Below are 25,951 nucleotides of genomic sequence, written 5' to 3' on the forward strand. Positions count from 1 at the left end.
AGTGGGTGGCAATCACCATCGTGTGGGCTTTGGTGGGCAGGTGTTATTGGACTGTATCAAACCTCTGGAAATCAAGAATTTGTCAACATCGTTGGCTCTGGGAAACCGTACTGTGATGTTCAGTAGTTGAAGCAGGAGAGGAATCAATGTTTTACACAGTCTGATAACGATAGGATAAGGAGGAATGGCTTTAAACTAAAAGAGATTTAGGTTAGATGTTAGGAAAAAAAATTTTTACTCAGAGGATGGTGAGACACTGATACAGGCTGCCCAGAGAAGCTTTAGATGACTTATCCTTGAAAGTGCCCGAGGCCACGTTGGATGGGCCCTGGGCAGCCTGATATGATGGGTGGAAACCCTGACCGTAGCAGAATTTTGGAGCTCAATGATCTTTAAGGCCCCTTCCAGCCTAAACTATTCTGTGAGTCTAGGAAAAGTGCAGAGTAGTGATATATTCACCATAGCATCCAGCAAGTTCCCTTCCTCCTTTCCCTTGTGCTCTCATATCATAGATTCAACAGCATTCACGTTGCCATACCAGCACACACAAATAATGTTCTGATCAAAAGCACTTTTGCTAAGTTCTCCTGGAGCTGCTTAAAGTGTTTTATATTGTTCTTAGTTCAGATATGCAGAGCTAAGCATGGTGAGCTTTGAAATCAAGCTTATGTTGAGCAATAATCCAGAGAAGAATTAGCAAGGACTTCAAAGTCAAATTAGCCAAGATAACATGTCAAGCCATTGAATTTCAGTTTAACAGCATGCCAAAATATCTCAAGATGTCTCTTATGAGGTATTTCATTGTTACTTATAATTTCAGTAGTAGGAAAGAGAATAAAAATAAGACTGCATCATTCTGTTATTTTTTGATTCACTGTCTGAAAAATTTAAGGTGTTTGAAAAGGTATTTATAATTGTACATTTAGACTTCTACAGGCATTTATTTTACTGTGCAATTTGAAAGTGATTCAGTTAAGCAATTAAAGGCTAAACGAAATTGTCGCACACAAAAGACGATATTTGCATATGTTACTTACAGCATCCATTTCAAGCTGATTTCCAAGAGTGAAAGAGGAGTTGTTCTGTTCCTTCCCCACATCTTTCGTAATAGTTTTTGAAATATTTGCCAATTTGATGCGTATTTTATGGAGAAGTAGAGTTCTTGTGTATAAATAGATCCCATTGAGTCTTGTGAAGATATCTTCCTGGTAAAGAGAGCCTGTAAGTGCCTCCAAAAGAAGGAAATGCATATTCTTGTGAGTTTTGAAAGTGATAGTACGTGCCCCATAAACAGCTCAGCATTTCCCTGTGGCTGAAGCAGAGAGGTGTTTCCTTTTCTAAGTATAGAGTGGTTATTTTGAGGGCTTGACAGGGGAATGTGGAGTTTCATGCATCACCCACGATGTTTGAAAAAGCATTAGGATATTGAGACTATCTATGACAAGAAGTACAGAGATGATTTAAGAGGCTGGCAGAAATGCCAGGGAAGAGTTTAAAAGAGCTTGAGACTTTAGTTTGACCAAGTGATGATTAATGAGGGATATGTAAAGCATGGTATCTGATGAATACAGACTGATAGAAGAGAGTAATCGGCTGCAGTTAGGAACGTGGGACAGACCATTTGAGATTACTCATTCTGGCTGCAGGTTTTAAAGATCAGTTCTGGAGATCTGTTAACTTGCTTCAGCAAGTACAGCTCTTTTTAAACCTCCCTTTTTCTGGAGAAGGACATCAGGAGGCAGCCAGTATTGGATAAACTATGGTCTGGAAGGACATTTGGGTTCATAGCTTATGTATGCATGTGGAATATTGTTCAAAACCATTGAAGCCACTGTGAGCAAAATTTCCATATGCTGGGTGAGCTATGAATCAGGTCTTGCTAAAATGGGGAGAAAGATGGATCCATTTTTTTCAGGAAAAAGCAAATACCGTCTGCAGAAACTTATGTTCAGCAAGAGATTCCAAAGAAAACCTTGGAGTTCATCTTTTCTGTGACATTCAATTATGGTAATTTTAACATATTCCTTTGGATTCTAAAAGAGAGTGGCATGTGGTCCATAAACAGCTCCATGTTTCTGTAGAAAAGAGAGGTGTGTGAGATTGGTATGAGTGGTGGGGTTTCCACATACCCTCAGAAGGAGGAGGAGGAGATCCTCACATGGCTTATGTTGTAGCACTGGTGATTCCAACAGTGGCTCATAGAGGAAGAGAAGAATTTCAGAAGGGTCTCTTTTGGTACAAAAAGGAAGAGACATCTGCCTCAGGAACGTCCAACCTGAAGTTTCTGTCCTGTTACTCACTTTGGGACATATGTCTCAGAGAAGGTAGCAATGCAATGAATGCAAGGGAAGAATGAAAGGCAAGGAAATCTTTCTGAGTGCCAGGAAACTGTTTATTAACATTTTAAAGCCATTAAAGGTAATGGTTCAGGTTGAATATTAGGAAACATTTCTTCTCAGAAGGAGTGGTGAGTTGCTGGCACAGGCTGCCCAGGGAGGTGGTGGAGTCACCATCCCTGGAGGAGTTCAGGAGCTGTGGAGATGTGGCACTGAGGGCCGTGGTTACTGGGCATGGTGGGGATGGGTTGATGGTTGGACTGGATGATCTTAGTGGTCCTTTCCAACCTTAATGATTCTGTAGTTTTATGAAACACTTTACTAACAGTTGAAGTTGCCTGCTGAATGAAGTGTGAACTGATCTGTCACTCAGAGCTGAACACGATGAGAAGTTGGGAGCAATCCTGCTAATTCAGAGGAATCAGTCAAAAGATAGATGGACAAAATGATTCAGAAGCTTTTTCCATACTTCAGTCTTCTGCAGTTTGAAATTGCTTCTAGTGCCAAGAAAATCAGAACAGAAACCGGCAGTACTGCGGAAGCATTGGGTACGGTCACGCTCGATCAGTGAAGGGCCTTATAATGAATTCACTCCTAAACGTTTGCAGAGTACATTCTGTATTTTAGTGGGGGAAAACGGGGCTCGGATTGATTCTGCTCTGAAGGTTGAGAATTTCTGTGTAATGTTTATCTTCAGGTTTTGCTACATTTGATAAACGCTTTAGTTCTGTTTTCTTTTTCAAATAGCAAAACTCATGCTGTAAAAGAAAATTCTTAAGAGATTTAATTTGAATAAAGAAACTACTTATGTGCAAATGTGAATATAAATTTAAGAGAAGAGGAAAACTAAAAAAAAAAACCCTCTAGAGGCTATTACATCAATCTCAAACTTAATAAGCTGGAAGAAAATGCATTTTAGATTTTATATTAACCTTCTTCAGACTAAGTACCATTTTTCCTTGCAATTCAGTTTCCATCTCATTAATTTATTAATAATTAAACACTTGAAAAATAAAAGATCTATTATTTCTCAAGTTATGTCCACCTATAGATTTCTAATTAACCAGCCTCAGAGCACGGAGAAGCCATTCCTCCAGCAACTGCTGCTACAACCAGCAAATTTTAGTCACAGCAATAAAATGTAATTATTCTTCTGTGCCAGAACAGAGACCAGATGCCAACAGAGACTGTTCTGAGGACTGTTCTGTGTGTGAGGTGGGAGCCTGGTGTCCTGGTCCTGGGTATGGGTTGTAGGTGTGTTTTGGCTGGTGGAGCAATGCATCCCATCCCATGTAGGCTGGAAAACATGAGTGCATGGATAAGGAAGGATCTGTCTGTGCTCCCAGCTGTGTTAGTGGGGATGCTGCAGTGCACAGCTTGGTGAGAAATGGCATGAATACATTGCCCTAGAGTTTTGCAGATAAACAGCAGAAACTTTATCCAAATAAATAATCCCCTCTGCAGGGATTTGAGAATCAAGTGCTCAAATTATAGCTGCTGACATGCCAGGTGCCTCCAATTCCAGGGATCTCAGTCTGCAGAAAATGTCCCTAGAACCTCTTTCCAGATTGATCAACAATTTAGAGTCATTTAAATATATATATATATATATTTCCTGGTTACTAACTGAAGAGACAGCTGTGTATACAGAAGGAAACTGCAAGCACTCCTTGGAGCTCTCGAGCTCTGCTTGCTAGTGTGGTGCTGAGGCTCCTCCTGGGGGGGATCGTGGAGAAATACAAATGATGAAAGTACTGGAAACATGTAGAAAGACTGGAGGAGGGATGCTGTCTGATGAGAGATGAAAGTCTTAGCAGTGAATCGTACAGTAAACCAGTATCTGTCCTCCCCTTGCTACAGAACATCAAAGGTTTTGTTTCTGAGCTCCTCCTCTGCATTTGTTGCTGGAAGTGGTGGCACCTATTCCAGCTGAAATCAGAAACCTGTGGGATTTTCCTTTAGAGAAACCCAGGCAGGTTAATGATGCTGTTTAAGCTCTAGGAAAGGCCTGGCATCCCAGGGTTCAGCTTTTTCCACCTTCCAGAAAGTTGCACAGCATCATTCTGCTGAGGCACCACAGAATCACACAGAATCACAGAATCACTAAGGTTGGAAAAGACCTATAAGATCATCCAGTCCAACCATCCACCTATCACCAATGGTTCTCGCTAAACCATATCCCTCAACACAACATCCAAACGTTCCTTGAACACCTCCAGGGAAGGGGATTCCACCACCTCCCTGGGCAGCCCATTCCAGTGCCTGACCACCCTTTCAGTGTGACTCCTGTTGCTTGTTCTGGAAATGCCATTCTACAATGAAGGATGTACTGTCTAGTCACCAGCTTTCCCCACTCCTAATTACCACATCTCCATAGTCCAAGGGAAGTCCTTCACAAGTATCGATGAGATGTAGTGAAGCAAAACTGGCTTTTCTCCCCCAAAAAACTCCATATTGCATGCGGCCTCTGCACAGAATCATAGAATGGCTTGGGTTGGAAGGGACCTCAAGGATCAGCTAATTCCAACCCCACTGCTGTGGGCAGGATTGCCTATCACTAGATCAAGCACCAGGTCAGGCTGCCCAGAGCCCCATCCAACCTGGCCTTGAGAACCACTAGGAACAGAGCACATGCCCTGCACTGGATAGAGATGAATGAGTTTAAGTGGGGAGCAAAAACGTTATGTGCTGGAGGTGGGATGGAGTGAGAACATCAAATCTGACTCTTCCTGATCTTCTGTTTGAGAGATTCAGATTCTGGAATATAATCTGAAAGAAAAGCAAACAAACAAACCTAACAATGTATGAAATCTGTGTATGGATGGTGGTGCCAGGCTGCTACCTCCTCTCTTTCCATAGCAGCTTCCAGACAGGTACCCAACCAGTGGATGCTGATGCTTTGATTCCCTCCTAGAAGAAATGACAGGGGAATGCCTCAGCCAGCTGGAATGGCTTACTGCAGAATCTGCTTTTTCCTTCCTTCCTTCCTTCCTTCCTTCCTTCCTTCCTTCCTTCCTTCCTTCCTTCCTTCCTTCCTTCCTTCCTTCCTTCCTTCCTTCCTTCCTTCCTTCCTTCCTTCCTTCCTTCCTTCCTTCCTTCCTTCCTCCCTCCCTCCCTCCCTCCCTCCCTCCCTCCCTTCTTTCCTTCCTCCCTTCCTTTCTCTCTTTCCCAGATCTTATGATGCTCAGTTTCTCTGTATTTATGCTGTGGAATGGCTAGCTTAACTCAGAATCAGAGGAAGTCAAGAGCCCAAGATATGAATTTTAATTAGAAGGCAATCAAACCACCAGGTGGCTCCCTGATGTCTTAAATCTCTACTTGGGTGCAATAAATCGATTTTTTCTTGAAAATGGTGCTAAATTTTAAACAATGCCTCAAAGCAAAAACATAAAGTAATTTTGCATAGTTGTGAGAATAATTTGTACACTGGTGCATTTTATTTGTTTAATATAAAGCATTGATTGCTGAATCACTGGCTGATTTTGCAGTGTGTTCTGTGATCTCTTCTCAGCATGGCTTTTGCTTAAAAATATTTTTAATGCTTGAATTTCTTCGTACCCAATGAAAGAAGATAAGCACACACACACACAAGAAAAGAAAAGAAAAGAAAAGAAAAGAAAAGAAAAGAAAAGAAAAGAAAAGAAAAGAAAAGAAAGGAAAGGAAAGGAAAGGAAAGGAAAGGAAAGGAAAGGAAAGGAAAGGAAAGGAAAAGGAAAGGAAAAGGAAAGGAAAAGGAAAGGAAAAGGAAAGGAAAAGGAAAGGAAAAGGAAAGGAAAAGGAAAGGAAAAGGAAAGGAAAAGGAAAGGAAAAGGAAAGGAAAAGGAAAGGAAAAGGAAAGGAAAAGGAAAGGAAAAGGAAAGGAAAAGGAAAGGAAAAGGAAAGGAAAAGGAAAGGAAAAGGAAAGGAAAAGGAAAGGAAAAGGAAAGGAAAAGGAAAGGAAAAGGAAAGGAAAAGGAAAAAAGAATTCTTTGAGCATCTCAGTTCTGGTACTGTGCCACTCCTGAGAGAAGTGGCAGCGTGGGTCTGAACCACTTGCTGTGTGTTTTATAGGTTCCCCTTGGACCTGCAGAGCACTGTGGGACCACAGCTTTCTCCCATGTCCTGACTACTGCCTGAGGACCATAGGACCAAATTCAAAGCCCGTTTGAAGTTAGAGGAGCCAATGCCTGTTTCCTTCATCCAGACCTCACCAATCTCACTGCTATTTTCAACATGCATATGAAAATCTGCCATCTCACCATGAGTTGGTGGCTCATATGCCAGCATGGTCCATGTGCTGGGAGAATTGTGTCCTCCTGCCCCAGAGCTGCTGCCCTACAGGGCTGCATCTGCTGCCACAGGAGGGGACAGCCTAAACCACGTCTGACTGTCAGCAGTGGGTTCAGTTGCCGTATCTAGCTTGGCAGCTTCCTCCAAGTTTCTAAATGGTCTACATTTTTGTGCCTATAAATAACAACAGCAGCAAAAATTGGTGAGTGTTTTAGTGCCGTCTGCCTCTAGAGTGAGCTCAGTCTTGTGATCTAAACCGTCCGGCAGGGCAGCTCTGCAGCCACGTGTTCTTTTGCACACTGCCTGTATATTGCATTGTTGCCTGACCTTCTGCCTTGTGCTGCTTGGCTTTCTGATGTCAGGGTGGCCGAAAGAGGTGCTGTAGGTTATGTCCTGGAGAGTCCTGCACTGCAGGGATGATCAATTGCAGCTGCAATGCCATTACTCCTTTAATATCACTTGGTCAGGTGTCTACAACATCTGAATGGGACATGCATGCCATCAAAAGACACACTGGACTGTCACAGAGCAGGTGACTCAGCTCCTGGAGTCTCCTGTATGTGACCCTAGGGAGATGGGAGCACAGCTCTTGCAAGCAGAGATGTTTTAGCGTATGTTAATTATTCTACTACTATCCATCCACTGTACTGCAGATAGAATCATAGAATCATTAAGGTTGGAAAAGATCAATAAGATCATTTATTCCAACCATCAATCCATCCCCACCATGCCCACTTACCACGTCCCTCAGTGCCACATTTACACGTTTCTTGAACACCTCCAGGGATGTCTCCACCACCTCCTTGGGCAGCCTGTGCCAATGCCTCACCACTCTTTCTGAGAAGAAAATATTCCTAATATCCAACCTGAACTTCCCCCTGGCACAACTTAAGGCCACTGCCTCTCGTACTATCACTGTAACCTGGGAGAAGAAGCCAATCCCCTCGGCTTAACCTCCTTTCAGGCATTTGTACAGAGCAATAAGGTCTCCCCTGAGCCTTCTCTTCTCCATACTGAACAATCCCAATTCCCTCAGCCACTCCACCTAAGACTCCAGTCCCCTCACCAGCCTGAATCCAGGGACATCAGTGTGCATAGGATGTGCTACTTGATTGACATGTTATTTCTTCTGGCTAATCTAGAGGAACTGAACGATGGGAAATAATCCCAGTAATGCAGTGTGTAGTACTGGCATGTGGCTTTGTATCTCCCTTGGTCAGTTGCGCAAGTCAAGTTCAGGTGGTTTTGTGCCTGATGATTCTGTGTTGGGAACACTGGGACATCAGATGTGTCCTTGGGTGTTGGGCGTTCAGGCGTTCAGGTGCTGACCCTGATCATGAGAGCAGCACAACGATATCTACTGTAAAAAAGGACCTAAATCATAAAAACGTCGACTCCGTTTTCCCAAGAAGTAGTTTATTTTAACTGGGTGTTGTACAGAGGTGCTTTTATATACTGGTATGGCACTTTAACAAAAAGCACTTTAACAAGGGGTTCAGACTGGTGTATAACAGCCACGAGGCCAGGGGGAAACATTTGGCAATTCTGTTTTCCTAACCTCCAGAGAACACACCAGAAAGATTCCTCGTAATTGAACCCTTAAACTTTTAATGCAGTCCCTGGACCGATATGCATTTGCCACATGTTTTACTTAGCTGTTAAATGGTTGACTAAGGCCTTTCCCTGCCCTGTTAGACTGAATTGATGACATTTTAATGTTGCACAGGGAATACCACAAGCAAATAGAAAACAGACATCTGTGACGCTGAGATGGGTCAGCCCTGGCATGGGGCTGTGCAGCCATAGCAGGGAGCAGCATAAATAACACTGTGAGAGTGGGAGAGCATTTGCAGCAGTGGCTCTGAATGTTCATACCTAGTTATAAGTTAGTATTTAAAGATTTTCTAAAAGCACTTTATAAATCATCAGCATGAAATCTATTTTCCATGCTTGTCTATAGCAAATGAATAAAAATGAATAGCTTCTTCCACCACGGAAGTACCCCTGGTTTCCTGCTGGAGGGGTGGATGCACTGTCTTTGCAAGACCAACCTTGGCTTGAGGATTTCTGAGTTAGTGGAAGACATGGGATAAGATTACCATCAACTGAAAGCATAACAGGACAAACGTATTTCTAAACAGAATGAATTTGACTCCATGACAAGATGAAGGGAACAACTGACATTCATTTTAATGGACTTTGTTACCGCTCCGTGACTTTAGCATCAATAATGCAGTGGCAATGCTGAGTAAGTGTTACGGCACTGGGGGAGTCTTGAGTTAGTTTCTGAGAAGTGGAACATTTTCAAATGTAGGTATGGAAAACACCCTGTGGTTTGGAGTGCTTTCCAGAAGCTGGAGACATTGGCTTGAGGCCCCCTTTCCTCCATTCCAGCTGGACCAGGGAATGAAGCTTGTGCCCCACATCCCAAGAGCTTCAATTCTTGTGGTTAGCTGCATGGCAGGTCTTGACCTGCTGGGAGCAGAGGTACCTGGGTTATCTGAACCATGTGTGATGCCCCATTCCACTTGAGGTGCCTAAGTCCCTTTTTAGACTCATTCTTCTGTGTTTTACCCAAGGTCACACAGGAGATCAGTGGCAGAGCAAAGCTAAAAACCCAGACCCTGGCGTGGAGCTCTGATCTAGTGCCTGGTTTAGTGGTTGGCAACCCTGCTCACAGCAGGGGATTGGAACAAGTTGATTTTTGAGGTCTCTTCCAACCCAAGCCATTCTATAATTCTATGATTCTTGCCTTGCCATGCTCTTGGGTTCATGTGGTAGCATGGTGGTCCTGTACATCTTGCACCTCCCTGCCCACAGAAGTTGAGGAGAAAAACTCAAGGGGTTGAACCAGATGGACTCAGAGGTCCATTCCAGCATTAGCCATCCGGTGATTCTGTGGTGCTTTCTTAACAGGCAACTGGAAGATCAGCTGAGTGGTCAGATCATCTGATGGTGGATATTGGGCCCTTCAGCACTTTTCTTTAGTCTTTTCCTTCAGGCCAGGATAACAGCAGTTTATTGATTTGACTGCACCAGCTCATGGGGATACAGAATCTCCCTGGCACTGCCTGGGCTGAATGTCCTGATTTTTGTTAGCTTTTCCTCAGCCTCAGAATTGCAGATAACAAGTTATTCAGGTACTTTTGCCCTCATACACATACATCATCACACAGATTCCTAGGTGCAGGGAGGCAACTGAGGAAAAGACTTTCCCTTGCATTATATACATGTATAAAGCAAAGACTCTTTAAAAGCTAAAACAGCATCATTCATTAGCATTGGCCAAGTGCATTGGGTTTTTAGTCCCATGATTCCTAGTCTTGTCTGTATGAGACAGTAAATGGAGTAGCTACTACAGATCAGCTTCTTATAGATACGCTTTGTGCCACATTGAGTAATTTTACTAATTGTGAATTAACTAACTGTGAATTTTATCACTACCACGCCTTGTCCTTTGTAACCTCCCTCATTGCTGGTCACACTGGCTGCAGACTTACTTCCTTGTCATGCCCCACTTTAACTCCATTTGAGTGAAATAGCCCATTGTTGTAATCAGTGCAACCCCAGTGGTACCTCTAGTCCTGTTTTACTCAGTGTTTGTCCATTACATGTCTGTTGCTGAATACTGAACACTCAGGGTTGCTGTACAGGACTTGTGAGACCTGCAGTTGCAGTCTCTGCTTCATTTTGTCTATTAAGCTTTGTAATATGCTCTGACTACCATATTAGCGAAAAAAAAATTGTAAATATCCAGCTGTTCTCTCAGTCTCAGTCTGTATATATATCACACAGCCCTGGAGCACTGTGAGAGCTATATTTGCTGGATTATTGTTTGGATTTGATTTGATCTAATGATTAGTTTAGTTTAGGCGTGGGACAATGGAGGAACTTCTGATTCTAATTTTCACATTGTACTTGATCTAATCACTGGTTTAATATTGGCTTGGGATGGAGGAGGAAATTTTGATTTAATTTTCGCAAAATTGTGTTTTATAATATATGCAAAAGAGGCTAAGGAACCTGGATTGACACATAGGAATATGACTACAGAACAGAAAAGGACAATTAAGCCCTATGTTTTAAATCACAGCTGAATACGTGAAATGATATGGTCATCTTGGCATTCCAGCAGGAATGTCCAGTACATTATCAGATCTTACTCTGGCCAAATGAAGTTGACAGCAAGTAAATACTAATGGCTTTCCTATGAAATTCCCTGAGCTGTTGTGGTGGCACTTCAAGTGCATAGAATCACAGAATCATAGAAACATTACAGTTGGAAAAGACTGCTAAGATCATCTAGTCCAACCATCAACCCATCTCTACCATGCCCACCTTAACCCATGCTTGTGGTAAACCATCTGCCCTTGAATACCTCAAGGAATGGTGACTCCACCACTTCACTAGGCTGCCTGTTCCAAATGTCACCACTGTTTCTGAGAGGAAATTTTTCCTTATGTCCAACCTGAAACTCTCCCAGTGCAACTTAAAGTCATTACCTCTTGTCCTATTGAAGCATCTCAGTCCCTATTGGTACAATTGTTTGTATCCCCACAGATGGGAAAAGATCCCAAACTGCATGTATTGGCTTACACCTGGTCTGTGGCTGGATCTTGAGAAGATGGCCCAGGTACTTGCTGTTCTGTATTGGGCTTTGGGTGCTGATGTGATTCCTGCACCTCCTACATCTGAGAGAAGCTGGTGCAGCTTTTTTTTTCTTTTTTTTTTTTCTTTTTTTTCTTTTTTTCCATTATTTTTTTGAATCAGTTACAGCTTAGTTTCTTTCAACCATCAGATTTAACATCTTACCACAAATTTACTTATTGAAATGTATTAGGGAAATAAACAAAGTGATGATAAATACAAACTACTAAAACACTGAGCATGAAGTGTAAGGATTTGCTTGTTGGAATTGATGTGCTTTCCTGGCTTGGAAATAGAATTACTGTTGGGCTACTCGTGTTGATTAATGAAGATTAGCCAGAGACTCTTGTTTTCTGTGTCAAGACAACTGTGAAGTGTTAGAATGGAGAGCAGCCTTGGAGCAATAATGTAGAAGCAGATATTTACAATCTCTCCCAAGGCCATGGGACCGTCCCAGTAAAAACCAGAAGGCCTGGCAGCAGGCCAGCCCAAGTTGTTAAGAGGCGGAAGCAAATAGCTACCTTTAAAAATGACAGATATATAAAATCCTTTCTCTGTTGCTGGAGTCTTCATTGTTAGCACGAACATGTGTCTGTTTTCATTTGTATGATTAGATTCTTGGAATTCATCTCCATGATAAATTGATGATTTCCATTAGAAGCATCTTTATGGCCTGGACTAAATCAGTCACCAGTAAGGCAATAATTGAAAAATTATTAAAATAAGCCCAGGGCACATTTGTTTTATGTAGAACACTCTGGAAGCTTTCTCTTTTGTGTAGTGGGCTCCTACTTTATTTTCCAACAAATGCTTTTCCGACAGGAGTAGACTTTCAGAAGATAGTAAATTCAGTGATTGCACAGGATAAAAACAATAAATCTGTGGCTATGGCATCTGGTTTGGGTCAGCAGTGCTGAGCAGCCAGCATGGACTGAGCAGGCACAGGATGTTGACAAGTTCATAGAATCATTAAGGTTGGAAATATCACTAAGATCATCTGGTCCAACCATCAGCACATGCCTGTGATTGCTCTGGACCACTCAGTGCCTCATCTCATTTATTTTCTTGAAAACCTCCAGAGATGGAGACTCCACCTCTCTGGGCAGCCTGTTCCAATAACTGTCCTTCTTTCTCCATGCCCAGCTGCTTTCCCTTGGTGGTTTCCCAGAATTTTGAAGGCCATCCTTTCTGCTTGTTGGCTAGTTTTGCCTAAGGCTTTATTAGCCATTGATGGCACTTTTTTCTCCCATGTCCTGTGGGAGACACCATGGTCACAGTCTCCTTAAGGAGCTCATCCCAGGGTAACTGAAGAGCAGAAATAGCTCCTTGGTGGCACACATGACCAACTTGAGTGTTTTTTTTTTTGGCAGAGTGTGGTGGGTTTTTTTAAGTATATCAAGGAATTAGGACCAGTTGCTTTTCTGTTGCTTGGTTGGTTGGTTTTTGAGAAAACATCTCTTTTGTGCATCTGCATCATAAATCGTTTTTTGAGACTCTGAGAAAATATCTGGGCTGCCCACCCGCCAATCAAACCACAATAAATCAGCAGGCCCCTCCTGGCCCCTACTGTGCCTTATCTTGCAAAGGACACAGCCTGGAAATACAGTTTTAGTGGGAGGAGGCAGCTGTCAAGCTGTGAATAAATATGGAGCTTATGGATTCAGTTTGGAATCTCACTCAAAACTGGAAAAATCCATTATCTGTTCTAGAAAATGGAGATATTTCGTTTGTACAGCAATGAGATAAACATCATGAGGTATAGTAAGGTGTAGGAGTGAACAAATGATGTTCAGAAGAGAGTTATAATTGCAGACATATATATTTTATTTAGGTTATACTCAGTGCAGTACTGAAATACAGATAGTTAGTACTGCTCTGTATCCTGTCCAGGAATGGCCAAAGCGTTACTGATACAGATGTAAGTGAAGATGTTCAACATGGTATTCTAAATTTCCAAACTGAGGACCAGAACTGAGCATCACTGTATATACACTCTGCTTCTCAGCAGCACTTCGCAGAGGCTATGAAAGCAGCTGGTAAATATCATTTTGGGACAGAAATATCAGAGAGGAGTAGGAATACCTAAAAAGAGTAATGTTGCTTTAATATGTGTAAAGAGCCTATAGTCCATCTTGAAAGTGATCCAATGACAGCACATCAGAAATTATCACTGGGAAGAAACTTAATGTAATTAGTCAGTGTGTGTAATTAACTGCTGGATAAAGCAGACAAGGGATTAATGATATCTTCCAAGTCAAGCGTGGATACTCTGCTAAATGATAGTCTTTTGTCCAGATGTCCAGCCAGGAGCTATGGATCTAACGCAAAAATTGTACTCTTTGTTTTGTCTGAGTTCAGATTGGATTATCATAATGGCTTATAATCTATGAATCTGTCATATTTGATTTTAAATGAGTGAATCAAAAGACTCCCTTAATGTAGGTAAGCACATTCAGGCCAAAGTTGACTGAATAATTCAATAATTAATTTGATGAGCACAAAAATATAAGAACATGAACGATGTTTTATTGGGTCATACCAAAGATTTATCTGTTCCAGGATTATTCCTCTGATGACAAAGGCTTCTGCCTTAACTCTGCCACCTGCTAGTTCCACCAGGTCTGCCATTTCTCATATGTGCTGTGAAATAATTCCTTACATTTCTCTTTTTCATCTTTCATTCCTTTAATTCTTTGGAAGAGCTCTATCCTATTTCCTCTGTCAACTCTTTGTGAATTTGTCCTATCTTTTCATGGAGATGTAGGCTGGCCCCATGTTATTTCTTCTCTCTACTTTCCTAGTCTGACTGTGCTTTTCCTTGATGAGATGACCAAAGCATCTTTGGGACTTTTTTTTCCCTAAAGATCATTAAGGAGAGGTGTGTGCAAATGGACACAGAGACGGACATTTCTTTTTGTCACATCCTAGAGTGTGAACCCAGCACAATAGAAATTCCTCCTTTGCCCTGGCTGAAGGAGCCAAGAGTGATAGCTCACTTACAGGTGTTTATTCTGTAGACTTGCAACACTGAGAGAGATGAAATTTGTCAAAACATTGAACATGTGGGTATTGCAGGAAGAAATTATTTTCTTCTTTACACTTAGTTTTCTTCCAGACTTGCTTTCTTGTGGTCACAGAGCATTTCAAGGAACTTCTTTCCTGATTTTTATTATTGTGTATCCCAAAGTTGTGCATGTACAATGGAAGGGGGTTTTCCTTGTATTACCTTCAGTTACAGGCAGATTTCTTAACGCTTCATTATAACCAACCAGAATCGTGTCGTTTTCTTTATTGATTCACTACGTAAGTTTCTTCACACTTTCTCAAAAGCTAAAAAGCAAATTAATAAATGCAGTTTTAACAGTTTGATAAAATAACACCTATATAATTTTGTATTATGCTGGTCATTTTGGCTTAATATATAGCTTCCTGTGTATTGTTTCTATTCACTGCTTGTAAAGTTAATTTTTGCAACAATACATCTTGATCATTTGACTGCACTTCTTCATTTCAAATTAGATTTTCCCCCGTTGGGCTCACCTAGAACAGTGAAACAACTCATAGTCTATGTATCCAATAGAAAAACTAGGTAAAAATAGAATTTACATGAGATACAGGTAGTAGAAGAGGCTTCAGAGCAACTTCTGCATTGAGACAAGTATCAGTCAGTGTTATTTTAACATCATCTCTTTCCACAAATGATGTGTGCCTGCAAGCTTACTTGTGAGAAAGAAAATTTCTGTGCATTATTCAGAGAAAAGCTGGACTGCTTAAGCACTGACTGACAGTAGCTTTAGTATTTTTTCTGTGGTCTTTTGTGGTATTTAGAGCAATTCTTCCTAATGCATTCATCTTATATTTCGTAATTGTTTACTGTACGCTGCATAATTTATGGAATCCATTTTCAGTTAGCTTGGTTCTCATTATTTTTAGGTCTGTTCCTCATAGTTAATGCTGGCAGGACATTGAGGTTGGTTTCCACTGGAAAACAAGTCAAAAGGAAAACAAACCCAACCTATTAGTGCTGAAACCTGACCTACTTTTAAATTGCTGTCAGGTGAGGAATATCCTCCAGATTTTTACCATCCATTTATTTTATGGAGAACTTGAGGAACATGACGGCAGTTAGGAAATACATTGTTCCAGACACTGGAAAACATATTTTGTGTGGTTTTTCTACAGAGCTCTACTCTTCTGTTTTTCAGAAGCAAAGTGAGAAAGACTGAGGCAACAAAATCACATACATGTAAATACATGCATACAACGAGCAGGATGATTGTGCTTGGGCTGATATACTGACATCTTACATAAGGAAATACATGAAGCAAGGAGTAATTGCATCTTCAACACTGAATTTTTGATTGATTTAATGCGTACTGTGCATTATTCTAACAAAATTTCTTTAAATGCCTTTTTTTTTTTTTACAGTGAATCTCATGGTGCTTCCATTGTTTATAAGGATTCATAGAATTGTACAGTCATAGAATGGCTTGGTTTGGAAGAGACCTCAAAAATTATCTGGTTCCAACCCCCCTGATGTATGAAATCTAAGCACTGACTGATACGTAGGGCACAGGTGGAAATCACCAATACCAAGCTTCAGTTTTGCCTTTTTAGTAAATGCAAAGTGATGAAGAAAAGTGGCCTCAACAACCTGTGGACATATCCATAGACCTTTTCTTAAATGGCAAGGAGCACACTCCAGTGTAACCAAGCTGCTAACACTGCCCCATCTTCTGCCCTTCATAGAAGTTGCAGACCTCAGAGAAGTGGTAGAGATGTGAAAGTTTGCTACAGTATTCCTTAAGATTAAATAATACAGGAGTTTATCAATTCAGCTTGCTTTGCTACAGGTACGTGCTTCATAAACAGCAATAGCAGCTGCTGACACTTAGAGGGCTGCTGTAAACTGTTGTTCAGTAAGATTTAATCACAGGAGTCTTAAAAACCTGGGGCCCGTTGTCATTTGCCTACTCTTAGTGTTGTCCCACTCGTCACCACTGACGGAGCTGGGGAAATTTTGAATTCAGTGTTGAGTACTTGACCGCAGATTAAAATTTTGAATAACACAAGATAGCAATGACCTCAAAAAATCATGGAGTTTAAAAGAGCTCCAAAGTAGGGTTTCTATGAAGGAAAATCTTGGCTCCAAAGATTTTAACTGCCAAGCAACACTACAGCCCTAAGCAAATCTGAGCTGAGCTTTCCAGGGACTTACGGACTTGCCCCAGTGGAAACAGAAGTCTGTTCTCCAAAGTACAACCTTACTACTGCTGCTCAGCAAGTGTCATATAGCACTTTTAATGCACAAAAAAAAAAAAAAAGAAAAGAAAAAAGAAGAAACATTATTATTTTGAACAGTTTGATTCTGAAAGCTCACAAATCACTTCTACCCAAAGTTTTCTGCAAAAGAATCTAAGGGTAGGGAGAACCGTGTGCCACTGCTCCCCACCAGTGTTCCCAGGTGATTGCTGCTAGGCACTGTTGGATGCAATGATGTGCTGGGTCATATCCTGAACAGTGCAGGGAAAATATATGGGCAAGTGTTGGTACAGGCACTACTCTGCTATAGCCACCACTGTAGGAGTGATGAAGAGCTGAAGCGTCTGCCCTCCAGAATAAACTCCACAGCAATGTTGTTTTGAATAGTGCTGTCAAAGGAGAGCATGCCAGCACTCATCCAACCCTTTCTACCATGTGCACACAAGAATATTCTAGAAAAATAAGCTAAAATTAATCCTACATCCTTTCTTTGGTGGCCTTAGAGCATACATTTATGTTACTATTAGATTTTAAGGGGAATGGTTTGAAGCTACACTTAGGAAAAGTCCATGCGTCAGTCAAGCTGAATTTTATGATGTGCTGCAAATGTGAAAGCTGGTGCAGTTTTCTGAGATATATATTGAATAATGCAAGTTTCTGCAGGACAGAGTATTTCTTTAGTAATATATGCCCTTGACTGATTAACACCATAGGAAATGGCCTCAAGGAGAATTTTAATTACATACTTAGATTTGCAAGAGGTCAGATTGAATAACCATAATGTTCCTTCCTGGGTCTAAAATCTATCAATCTGTTTACCCATTTTCTTTTTATGCATTACATCGTTTGAACAATGAGATGAGGGCAGCCAATTTCTCCTTCCTTTCAAATGGTGAAATAGAAAAGTTTGCTTTCTGGTTCTCATGCATTTTCACAATGCAGAGGAAGTTTAAAGTCAAACAGAAAACCCCTCCATTAAAAGCAAAATAATTTTTTAAAATGGAAATATTTGTATTAATAAGAATTCCTTCATTAGAGAAAACTAATACTCAAAGGCAGAACTTCCTAGAAACATTCCCTTCGGTCTTTCTTATCTCACCTCACACTCCCAGCTTCATGCCCAGGGGCTGAGGTATGTGCTTTTCCTGACTTATATTGTAGGAAGCTGTGAATGTTTAACTTCTGACCAGTAAGCTATTCACTGTTGTTGGGTAATGCTCGTATTTTACTTATCTTTCATATTGAGCTCAGATCCCTCTTGCTTCTAAATTCAGAGATCATCCTTCTTACATTCACATCCCTGATCTGCATTTATAAACTATGCCTGCAAGTCCCTAGGAATATCTTTGCCTTTCTGAACAAGTTCTTCTAGCCCAGGTGGTGCTTCAATGACTTGTCCACCAGAGGCTAGATCACAGCTTGAGCTGTTGTGAAGCGCCAGGTGAACTTCATGTACTTTGGTAGGGAACCACCTGGAAACTGAATAGCTTTGATGAGACAGAGGGGGTTGGGATTTAGACCAGCTTTAGACTAATGGACACAATTCCACCATGAGCTAAGAACCCAGATGCTCTCCTAGAGCTGATTCTTGCTGGCTTGCTCTTGATATAGTAGTCCTTAGGCATCATGCAGGGAGCAGCATTCCCAGTGGCATGACTGAGTTAACTTGATTTTGAAGGATAGCCCTATGCACAAAAGCTCCATGTGGAAAATAGCACCCATAGCTCTGGGTGCAGAGCATCCCTGAGAGGTGAGCTCCAACCATGATACTTGTCCACATCAAGGGTGACTTTATAGGTGAGTGCAAACATAATGCAAATCCAATGCACCATAGCATAGTACGCAAGTAAATGGGAGCATGAGTCCCTCGATTCACTGTGTGTACCTGGGGTGCTGTTAACACTCTGGATAAGCAAGCTCTCCAGTGGTTCATCGAGTCATCATAGTATCATAGATTGGATTACATTCTGGTTTGCAGTGCATCGTTTAAGAGGTTGAAAATATTTTCCGCGTGCTTAAAGAAAATTATAAACAGATTGAGCCCGGGTACAGTAGATCCACTGAGCTAAATTTTACTAGGAAAAGCTTTTGATTAAAGAATGAGGCATGAGGGGAAGGGAGAAGGGGCTGGAATGATGGGGGATTTGGTCATTTTAATGGAAAAATGTGTACAGAAGTACTCTCTGAATGTGGAAAGAGATTCGTTGAGCAGGAATGCACCTAAAGTAAATCAGTACCTACTAAAGCAGCTCTTTCAAATTGCAAGACAGCAGGCATGGCATTTTCACTGGGATATGTGCTGTGTTCAGTCGTATTAATTACTGCGTGGGCCAATTTTCAGTGCAGTCAATCCATGGGAAACAAAAGAGCTGAGGGGGAAATATAAAAAGACAGCCAGCTAATAGGAGCCAGATTCAGTAACACTATTTGCCTTCTCTGAATGGTGAGGTAGAGATTGTGATTGTTCTCCTGTGGCAAGACCCATCATGTTGCTATGGGGTATGCAAGGAGTGTAGGGCTAAGAGGGGCTTGTAGCAACATCCTGTGCATCTATATAGGTATATACATGTCTATATACACATGGTACAACTCCTTTTGTGAGAAACCCAGGGAGGTGGTGGAATCACCTTCCCTGCAGGTGTTTAGAAAGAGGGTAAATATGGCACTGAGGGACATGATTTAGTGGGCATAGGGGGGGTGGGTTGATGTTTGGCCTAGACGATTTCAGTGGTCTTTTCCAGCCTCAGTGACTCTATAAAACTAGGTAAGATAGGCTTCTGATTCAAGGTTTCCTATGTGGGTTCAGGGTGTGCTCTCAGAGCAGTCTGTTGTGTGATGGCACTTGAGGCATCCTCCACTTGCAGTGCCTCTTTCCCTGTTCTGCTGAGACTCGTGGGCTCCCCAATTTGGTATGATACTAGGGCTTTCCTAGCTCCACTGTCAGCCTGGCATGGCTACATTGGCCCTTCTCTGCAAGCCCCACTGGAGATGCCATGGGTCTCCTGGGGGAACTTCAGTTGTGGGGAACTTCACCTTTCCAGCAGAACTTCAGTTTAATGTCAGTATTTTAGCAGGCTATTTGGTTTGTTTGCCTAGTTCTTAATAGGGGGGTTATCTGTTGTTAATTGTTGTTTTTTTTTTTCTTTCCAGATTGTTTTTCAATTTAGAAGTTGAACTTGGTCATTTTTAGTGGTAACTTTCTCCTCCATTCAGGCTCCAAACTTCCCTAGGAAGTGACTTCATGGCATTATTCAAGCTGATTATTGCCTGGAGTGGCTGTGGCTGAATTACCTACTATTTGTATAATGGCAAACTCCCAGTCCATATGTATTTAATGACTGTAATCATTTATTACTTTCCTTTATTGGGTTTGTTTTTAAAGAAAGTTTTACAGTGCTATTTATGATATGCTAAGTGGTGCAACTTGCTGAAAAAACACATCACATTCATTTTATTTTTAATAGGTTTTGCTTGTTAAAATGGAAATATTTTATTTACCCTCGTAGGGCAGTTTTTTTGCTGACAGTTTTATTATTTCAATTACTCAGACATTTCTTTCCTCTTTTGTTTCCCCCAATATCCCTCTAGGGAATTTTAATGTGTCCATTCTTTATTTAAGATTGGGCTCAGAATGTGTTGTTTCTAGCAGGGCAGAGAAAAAGCATAATATAGAAGACATTAAATAGTGGGATGCCAAGGTTTTATTTTCTTTCCTCTTTGAGTAGTGGAATCCTTTTCCCATCTATGTCATCTGGTGATTAATTGTGCTCGTAATCTGTGCTCCTTCGTCAATAACTGCCTGCTATCAGTGCCAGACAGAGACTGTGCTCAAGTAAGACTCATTTGACTAAAGGATTTGTGGCTGCTGATAAATGAACATACATGTATTCTATGGGTCTTGCAAAGAGATCTTGACAAATTAGAGGGCTGGGTAATGGCCAATCACATGAAGTTCAACAAGAGCAAGTGCTGGATGCTACATCTGGGGCAACTCCGGGTATATGTACAACCTGGAGGATGAGATATTGGAGAGCAGCCCCACAGAAAGGGATCTGAGGCTTCTGGCTGATGGCAAACTGAATCTGAGACTGCAGTGTGCTCTGGATGTAAAAGGACCAACCATACCCTGGGGTGCACCAGGCCCAGCACTGCCACCAGGTGAGGGAAGGGACAGTCCTGCTCCGATGGCAGTGGGCATGGAACAGGATGCCCAGGGCAGTGGGCATGGCCCTAAGCTGCCTGAGCTCTGGGAGCATTTGCACAATGCTCTCAAGATGTAGGATTTGAATTTAGGTTGGTGCTGTGTGGAGCCAGGAGTTGGACTCAATGATTCCTGTGTGTCTCTTCCTACTCAGGACATTCCATTAGCCTATGATTCTATGTATGGATAAATGCTAATTTGCTAATGCTCTATAGATACTGGTAGTGATACAGAATACATTTCACACACCTATGGATAAAAAGGACAAAAGCCAGGCCACGTTCTGCAATTCAAAACATGACTTCCAAGGGCTCGTGCTAGAGAGAAGCCTTACAGTGTTCAGTGGGCACCAGCAGGCAAGGACAAGCTGAATTCACCAATACTACTTCTTCACCCTTCCCTCTGGAGCTCCCCTATCCTCTTCTCTCCTTTTTTTCCCTTTGCTATTCCTCTAGTCTCTGGGATAGGAACCCTCCCTTGGATTTTGAGGAAGCAAATCCTTGTTGGGACAATGGAGGAACCTCCTGAGCTCCAGACGTGCGTTTGGACTGTCTGTGGCTATAGCATGTCCATGACCATTCTTGAGGGAGTTATAAAGCACATTACAAAGCACATCCTCATGCTTCTACATGCCATTGTGTTTTCTAGGGTGTCTGGGGGAGAGCTTTTTGATCGTATTGTTGAGAAAGGGTTCTACACTGAGAAGGATGCCAGCACCCTGATCCGACAGGTCCTGGATGCTGTCTACTACCTGCACCGAATGGGCATTGTCCACAGAGACCTCAAGGTATGACCACAACTTGACCTAGTCTTCCAATCAGTGTTAATGAAGGTTGTGTAATTATGCAAGTGTAATGCGTGCAAGTCCAGCCTCCCCTGTGGATGGATGTTTCTGTAAGGATTTACCATAAGAAGGATGCTCTGAAGGTTACATATCCTTCAACTGCAATTGATTTTAATAAGAATTCTTGCAGTCAATGCTGTTAGAGTCAACAGGTGTTTTGCATGTATGATTTGGGAAAAGAAGTCATTCATTAAAGTCTAGAACATTACATTAAGACAAAAAACTCAGCTGGGATGTAAGTGCTTACTGTTGCACATTATCTTGCAGGTTTGCTGTGCTATATTTACTCTTACTTAAAGATTATTAATAGAAATAAACTGTATGGGAGAGTTGAATGATTTCCCATCCTGCTATGTAGTCCAGTGTTTCTGGAGATCTTTTTCACAGCAAGAATTCTTCTAGGGAACACTGTGTGACAATGTGATTTTAAGATAGCCATCCTTTCAACTGCACCATGTTATTATATCAGAAGCCCTCAGCTTTTCTGGTTTAAAAAAAAAAAAAAACAACACCAAAACAACAACAGCAACAACAAAAACAACGAAACCAAAACAGCACCACCACAATTACAGTGAAAACAAGCAAGCATTATTTCTAAATTGTTTTCATATTTTAAAATGTCATTAGGACAAGCAGAAAAGCCTGGATTTCATAGTATACAGCTAAACCATTCTGTCTTTAGTCATCTTAAATAATAAATCAGTAGGAGACATTAGAAAAAAAAAAATACAAATGTCAAAATAAAGCTAAAGATTAAACTAAAGAATTGGTGACAACATTTTTGGTTTAATTTTTGGAAGGATGCCAGAAACAGGAGTGGCTTTGAGTGCTGATGCTGTAGCACTGAGCTGTCCTCACGTATACTGGATTTTGGCAAAATAGGTCAAATTATATATAAAGACTGAATGAACATCAGAGGAGTCATGAGCCACAAAGATGTTTGTGTATAGTTTTAATTTTGAGTGCAATTTTAAATTTAATGCATTATTTACTCCCAGTGTGAATCTTTTTGCTGTGTGAGGGCTGTTCCCATAAAACGTTCCCATAATAAAACATGACATATTGTAATTGGAAAGTAGATTAATCTACAAATTGCTTCAGTAGTTCATTGAAGGATATGATGAATTTAAATGAAACAAATGTCCTTCTTCAGCAATATTTTGGGGCAAAGACCAGCTCTTTTTCTGTCTTCTTGTTTGCAAGTGTTTGTCAGTAGCTCTTCTGTTGTTAAAATGACTCATAAAACATGGTATATGAGGAACACCTGCTGTGAAATATCTATTAGCACAAACATACCATGATGGCTAAAATAGGAACATAATAAGGCTTTTTTTGGTTTCAAACTATCAAGATAAGTGCAAGTTTCAAATTGCGATCCCCTAAATGAAACTCTGGGAAAGAATCCACTCTGTAAAAATACAACCCTTGAAATATCTGTTACGATTATTTATTGCAATTATGTGTTATTCAGATACCAAAATAGTACTTGCTGTAGTCAGGAAAAGCAGATCTGTGCTCCAAGTCTCTGATATCAGTAACACAGCAGAAATTAGCAAGAGATGGCAGCAGATGAAATCCAATGAAGTCCAGGATTGGCAAAAGGTGTGAAAGGATAAAGCAGCTCTGCTTGATACAAAGCCATCTTGTTGATGCTTCTTGAATTAACCAGCTCACTTTATAAAAAGTGGAATTACTTTAAATAAGTTTTAAGCGGGTTTAAGTTTCAAATGGGTGGATTTATTGGTCTTGCTAAACATGAATAAATGAGGGATCTGAGATGAGTGAGTAGAAATCGTTAGAAAACAGTTGTCTTTCTCTTAATTCCAACTCTACCTCACCAGCAGCTGATCAGTATCAGAAACATGCTTTTCCTGTTTAGTTCTGCAATCTGGAATGGCTGCCAGAATTTTGAAATTTATAAGGTTCCAACCACATGTAGGCACCAGGGAGGGCATTAAGAAAAAATGTGGAGTCGAGGGCTCAAGGGATGGCGTAAGTTTGGAAAAGGGCTGCAGGTCAGTCAGAAGGGCATTATAAAGGCCACCTAAACCATTGAACTTAAGATATCATGATAAAAATGTTAATGCTTCCTCGTCCTTGGACAACTTCCTCGTCCAAGTGGTACAGGAACCCACAAAAAAAGTGCTATGCTGGACCTTGTCCTCACCAGTGAGGAGGGGCTGGTGAGTAACATGAAGTTCAAGGGCAGCCTTTGCTGCAGTGACCAAGAAATGGTGGAGTTCAAGACCCTTAGGGTGTCAAAGAGGATGAGCAGCAAGTTTGCTACTCTGGACTTCAAGAGACAAGACTCCTAACTCTTCAGGGAACTGCTTGGCAGGGTGACATGGGAGAAAGCTCTGGAGGGAAGAGGAGCCCAAGAAAGCTGGTCAGTATTAGGACCGTCTCCCCCAAACCCATAAGCAGTGCATCTCGAGAAAAAGGAAGGTAGGCAAGAATGTCAGGAGGCCTCCATGGATCAACAAGGAACTCCTGAACTTACTTAAGCACAAAAAGAAAGTCTATAGGGAGCAGAAGCGGGAATGGGTTACCTGGGAGGACTAGAGAGAAGTTATCGAAGCAGCCAGGGATCAGGTTAGGAGAGCTAAAACCCAGATAGAATTAAATCCAGCCAGGGACATGTAGGGGAACAAGAAGACATTCTACGTGTATATCAGGAAAGCTGAAGAGGGACCTTTTAAAAGGGCAGGTAGTGACAGCAGGACAAGGAGAAATGACTTTAAACTGGAAGAGGGTAGATTTAGACTACATATTAGGAATAAATTCTTTACTGTGAGGGTGGAGAGACACTGGAACCATTGAGGTTGTGGATGCCCCCTCCTGGAAGCTTTGAAGGCTAGGCTGGATGGGGCTTTGAGCAACTTGATCTAGAGAGAGGTGTCCTTGCCTATAGCAGAGGGTTGGAACTAGTTGGTCTTAAAGATCCTTTCCAACCCAAACCATTCTATGATTCTATGAACGCTATATTATTTTTATTTTAATTAACAGAATTGCTTCCTTTTTTGCCTCAGTTCCAGTTGATTCACAGCTACAGTTACAGCTTTCCCTTAGTTTGTAAATCCTTTGTGGTCATCATGTCTCATGGATGAAGGCATCACTGTGTGATATTATGCTGGAACCAGGCAGACACAAAGTACTTTAATGTCCACTTGAGATTGAGCAGGAACCCCAGAATAGGGTGAAGGTAATGTCAGCTTCCATTTTTTCTTCATCCACCTCTTTCCCCAGAGTAGGAGTTTATGGTGAAGAAGAAAGGAGGACAGATACCAGAGCTGCTGCAATACAATTTCTTCTCCTTACAAATCCAAGCTTGGATGTGTCCCAGGGAATTTAATGATGTTGCATGGTCCCATCTGCTTCTCATCATTTCCTGGAAAACCACATCTGAAGCCATAACAGCCTGATAGACAAAATGTGTTGCATGTGGGTAGGCATTTGTACTAGTTTCTAAGGAAGAAGTCCACACTGGGTATCCATCACTCTTATAGATGAAGACCTCATGGTCCAAGTGGTGGAATTGTAAAGTAAATTGTTACTGCTGGGTTGTCAGGGTGCTAGTAGATACTGGACCTTTTTGCAAACCCAGATATTATATATGGGAAGAGGCTCTTCACAGCAGGTAGCAAGAGCTTTGCTGTAGGGTATTCACAGCTTGTAGATGGAAGATTTGCAGGTTGGCAACTGGGAATTGGTTGGACATTCCAACCTGCTGATTTTGGTGTGAAGGCTCAGGGCTTTGTGGAACAACTCTTGTTTTCTTTCAGAATAAAGAAGTTGCTGTGCTCAGTTCTGCAGCATTTTTTCCTAATCATCTGTAGCTAAAACATCACTGAATAATTCTGTTGATTTTAAAGTCATTTTCTCTCTTGTAACAGTTGATTTCCAATGGAGAAGATATAAAAATTCTCTAACGCCTGCTGTTTTCCTTTTTCTTTCTTTCTTTCTTTTTTTTTTTTTTTTTTAATTTAATGCTGTATAACTACAACTAGAGCTGTTTAAAAAAATAATAATAAGGTTACACTACCTGGATCTACCATATTTACCTGCTTTCAAATGAATCCTTGTTTTATCTCTTGGAAACAATGGTTTTTTTGGACACACCTCCCAAGTAAAAGATGAAGCTTAGTTCATATTTGAGGTGCCAATGGAGAAATTCACAACTGCAGATAAGTTACTCAAAGCTCAAGGTGTCAGCTTCTTCCGGTAGCCACCATGGAGGAGTCTGGAGATGTTCTCCATACAGGTTGTAAGAGCAACTCTTTAAGATTTAGGGGAACAAAATGATGTTAGTGCATGGTATAACTAAGATTTGTATTAAATATAAGCAACGACCAATCTTGTTATTAGGCTGACACATTCATACTCCACTTTGCT

General features: G+C 41.3%; 1 protein-coding gene across 4 annotated transcripts in view; it reads left to right on the forward strand.

Annotated features, from left to right (window-relative positions):
- CAMK1D (calcium/calmodulin dependent protein kinase ID) overlaps positions 1 to 25,951 on the forward strand; it is a 252,128-nt gene that overhangs the window by 150,960 nt on the left and 75,217 nt on the right. For all 4 annotated transcript variants that reach the window (XM_090134801.1, XM_090134793.1, XM_031616048.2 and 1 more), the window contains one exon: positions 21,364 to 21,502. In XM_090134801.1, coding sequence (XP_089990927.1) covers positions 21,364 to 21,502 — 139 coding nt within the window. The remainder of the gene's footprint in view (positions 1 to 21,363; positions 21,503 to 25,951) is intronic.

Source organism: Phasianus colchicus, chromosome 1 (genome assembly GCF_987193195.1).
Source record: "Phasianus colchicus chromosome 1, bPhaCol1.hap1.1, whole genome shotgun sequence".
In the NCBI taxonomy this organism is placed as follows: domain Eukaryota; kingdom Metazoa; phylum Chordata; class Aves; order Galliformes; family Phasianidae; genus Phasianus; species Phasianus colchicus.